The sequence below is a fragment of the Sphaerodactylus townsendi genome, linkage group LG15 (assembly GCF_021028975.2).
Source record: "Sphaerodactylus townsendi isolate TG3544 linkage group LG15, MPM_Stown_v2.3, whole genome shotgun sequence".
NCBI lineage: Eukaryota > Metazoa > Chordata > Lepidosauria > Squamata > Sphaerodactylidae > Sphaerodactylus > Sphaerodactylus townsendi.
In genome coordinates this window covers 29,195,207-29,199,039 of record NC_059439.1, presented here as the reverse complement: position 1 = coordinate 29,199,039, position 3,833 = coordinate 29,195,207, and the positions used below count along the sequence as shown (strand labels likewise).

Below are 3,833 nucleotides of genomic sequence, written 5' to 3'. Positions count from 1 at the left end.
TTATCCAGGGGAATTGATCTCTGCAGCCTGAAGATCAGTCAAAATTCCAGGAGATCTCCAGGACCTAGATGGGGATTGGCAACCCGACTCACAACTGACTAAACAGGAATTCTATAGCCGTCCGAGCGTGCGCGCGCGCTCGCTGTGCTCCATACTTTGCCCGAATTTCCTTTCTCGGCTCCCTCCTCCCAATTACTCCCCTACTCAGTGAGAATTGGTTAATCTGAGCTGTTTAATATTTATCTACGATTGTGTTTCATGTTGGACGTTAATTATGCCCATTAATTACATCCCAGCTCGTTAGTTCTCAACGAAAGGGATTCAATTGGAGCCGGGCCGCCTGCCACAGCTGGTCCGGTCTGCGTGGCCACCTCCTTCCCCACAGCTGTGGCTGTTTGCCTTCGTCAGGGGCTAATTACCAGGGGATAATCAGCCACAAGCTCCATCCTGGTTTATAAATACCCAGCATGCCGGGCATCAACAAAACATCCCAACTCGGTACTGCACGAGCGCATGGAGCTAGGCCTCCAGCCATCCGCCCCCACCCAACGCCAGCTCACGTGGGGTTGTGCCTGCAGAGACTCACTTCCTTTTGCACAACTCTGGTGCATGCTCAGAGACATCTAGTGCTTGGAATTAGATGCTGGACATCTGGAGGAAACCTTGGTTGGGAGGGCATCACATACACAAGGGCTGTTTAGTTGTGTCGGGCACCATATCTGTCCTGATATTTGTTTTCAGTGCAGGCATCAGCTCTGGGAAACACAAATTGTGGCACTAAGGCAGGGGTAGGGAACCTGCGGCTCTCCAGATGTTCAGGAACTACAATTCCCATCAACCTCTGTCAGCATGGCCAATTGGCCATGCTGGTAGGGGCTGATGGGACCCCCCCCCCCCCCCACCCCCCCCCCCCCCCACCCCCCCCCCCCCCCACCCCCCCCCCCCCCCACCCCCCCCCCCCCCCACCCCCCCCCCCCCCCACCCCCCCCCCCCCCCACCCCCCCCCCCCCCCACCCCCCCCCCCCCCCACCCCCCCCCCCCCCCACCCCCCCCCCCCCCCACCCCCCCCCCCCCCCACCCCCCCCCCCCCCCACCCCCCCCCCCCCCCACCCCCCCCCCCCCCCACCCCCCCCCCCCCCCACCCCCCCCCCCCCCCACCCCCCCCCCCCCCCACCCCCCCCCCCCCCCACCCCCCCCCCCCCCCACCCCCCCCCCCCCCCACCCCCCCCCCCCCCCACCCCCCCCCCCCCCCACCCCCCCCCCCCCCCACCCCCCCCCCCCCCCACCCCCCCCCCCCCCCACCCCCCCCCCCCCCCACCCCCCCCCCCCCCCACCCCCCCCCCCCCCCACCCCCCCCCCCCCCCACCCCCCCCCCCCCCCACCCCCCCCCCCCCCCACCCCCCCCCCCCCCCACCCCCCCCCCCCCCCACCCCCCCCCCCCCCCACCCCCCCCCCCCCCCACCCCCCCCCCCCCCCACCCCCCCCCCCCCCCACCCCCCCCCCCCCCCACCCCCCCCCCCCCCCACCCCCCCCCCCCCCCACCCCCCCCCCCCCCCACCCCCCCCCCCCCCCACCCCCCCCCCCCCCCACCCCCCCCCCCCCCCACCCCCCCCCCCCCCCACCCCCCCCCCCCCCCACCCCCCCCCCCCCCCACCCCCCCCCCCCCCCACCCCCCCCCCCCCCCACCCCCCCCCCCCCCCACCCCCCCCCCCCCCCACCCCCCCCCCCCCCCACCCCCCCCCCCCCCCACCCCCCCCCCCCCCCACCCCCCCCCCCCCCCACCCCCCCCCCCCCCCACCCCCCCCCCCCCCCACCCCCCCCCCCCCCCACCCCCCCCCCCCCCCACCCCCCCCCCCCCCCACCCCCCCCCCCCCCCACCCCCCCCCCCCCCCACCCCCCCCCCCCCCCACCCCCCCCCCCCCCCACCCCCCCCCCCCCCCACCCCCCCCCCCCCCCACCCCCCCCCCCCCCCACCCCCCCCCCCCCCCACCCCCCCCCCCCCCCACCCCCCCCCCCCCCCACCCCCCCCCCCCCCCACCCCCCCCCCCCCCCACCCCCCCCCCCCCCCACCCCCCCCCCCCCCCACCCCCCCCCCCCCCCACCCCCCCCCCCCCCCACCCCCCCCCCCCCCCACCCCCCCCCCCCCCCACCCCCCCCCCCCCCCACCCCCCCCCCCCCCCACCCCCCCCCCCCCCCACCCCCCCCCCCCCCCACCCCCCCCCCCCCCCACCCCCCCCCCCCCCCACCCCCCCCCCCCCCCACCCCCCCCCCCCCCCACCCCCCCCCCCCCCCACCCCCCCCCCCCCCCACCCCCCCCCCCCCCCACCCCCCCCCCCCCCCACCCCCCCCCCCCCCCACCCCCCCCCCCCCCCACCCCCCCCCCCCCCCACCCCCCCCCCCCCCCACCCCCCCCCCCCCCCACCCCCCCCCCCCCCCACCCCCCCCCCCCCCCACCCCCCCCCCCCCCCACCCCCCCCCCCCCCCACCCCCCCCCCCCCCCACCCCCCCCCCCCCCCACCCCCCCCCCCCCCCACCCCCCCCCCCCCCCACCCCCCCCCCCCCCCACCCCCCCCCCCCCCCACCCCCCCCCCCCCCCACCCCCCCCCCCCCCCACCCCCCCCCCCCCCCACCCCCCCCCCCCCCCACCCCCCCCCCCCCCCACCCCCCCCCCCCCCCACCCCCCCCCCCCCCCACCCCCCCCCCCCCCCACCCCCCCCCCCCCCCACCCCCCCCCCCCCCCACCCCCCCCCCCCCCCACCCCCCCCCCCCCCCACCCCCCCCCCCCCCCACCCCCCCCCCCCCCCACCCCCCCCCCCCCCCACCCCCCCCCCCCCCCACCCCCCCCCCCCCCCACCCCCCCCCCCCCCCACCCCCCCCCCCCCCCACCCCCCCCCCCCCCCACCCCCCCCCCCCCCCACCCCCCCCCCCCCCCACCCCCCCCCCCCCCCACCCCCCCCCCCCCCCACCCCCCCCCCCCCCCACCCCCCCCCCCCCCCACCCCCCCCCCCCCCCACCCCCCCCCCCCCCCACCCCCCCCCCCCCCCACCCCCCCCCCCCCCCACCCCCCCCCCCCCCCACCCCCCCCCCCCCCCACCCCCCCCCCCCCCCACCCCCCCCCCCCCCCACCCCCCCCCCCCCCCACCCCCCCCCCCCCCCACCCCCCCCCCCCCCCACCCCCCCCCCCCCCCACCCCCCCCCCCCCCCACCCCCCCCCCCCCCCACCCCCCCCCCCCCCCACCCCCCCCCCCCCCCACCCCCCCCCCCCCCCACCCCCCCCCCCCCCCACCCCCCCCCCCCCCCACCCCCCCCCCCCCCCACCCCCCCCCCCCCCCACCCCCCCCCCCCCCCACCCCCCCCCCCCCCCACCCCCCCCCCCCCCCACCCCCCCCCCCCCCCACCCCCCCCCCCCCCCACCCCCCCCCCCCCCCACCCCCCCCCCCCCCCACCCCCCCCCCCCCCCACCCCCCCCCCCCCCCACCCCCCCCCCCCCCCACCCCCCCCCCCCCCCACCCCCCCCCCCCCCCACCCCCCCCCCCCCCCACCCCCCCCCCCCCCCACCCCCCCCCCCCCCCACCCCCCCCCCCCCCCACCCCCCCCCCCCCCCACCCCCCCCCCCCCCCACCCCCCCCCCCCCCCACCCCCCCCCCCCCCCACCCCCCCCCCCGCCCGCCGCATCCCCCCCCCCCCCGCCCCCCCCCCCCACCCCCCCCCCCCACCACCGCCCCCCCCCCCCCATCCCCCCACCCCCCCACCCCCACCCCTTCTCCACCCCCCCCCCCACCCAGCCCCCCCCCCGCACACCCCGGCCCGCGCGCCCCCCCCCCCCCCCCACG

At 83.9% G+C, this 3,833-nt stretch overlaps 1 protein-coding gene across 1 annotated transcript; it reads right to left on the bottom strand.

Annotated features, from left to right (window-relative positions):
* Positions 1-2,362: 2,362 nt before the first annotated feature.
* LOC125444627 (glycine-rich cell wall structural protein-like) lies at positions 2,363-3,268 on the bottom strand (the record flags this gene model as incomplete). The annotated part of the gene is made up of 1 exon (XM_048517137.1): positions 2,363-3,268. A coding segment is annotated over one exon (906 nt), but the record flags the coding sequence as incomplete, so codon positions are not given.
* Positions 3,269-3,833: the final 565 nt, after the last annotated feature.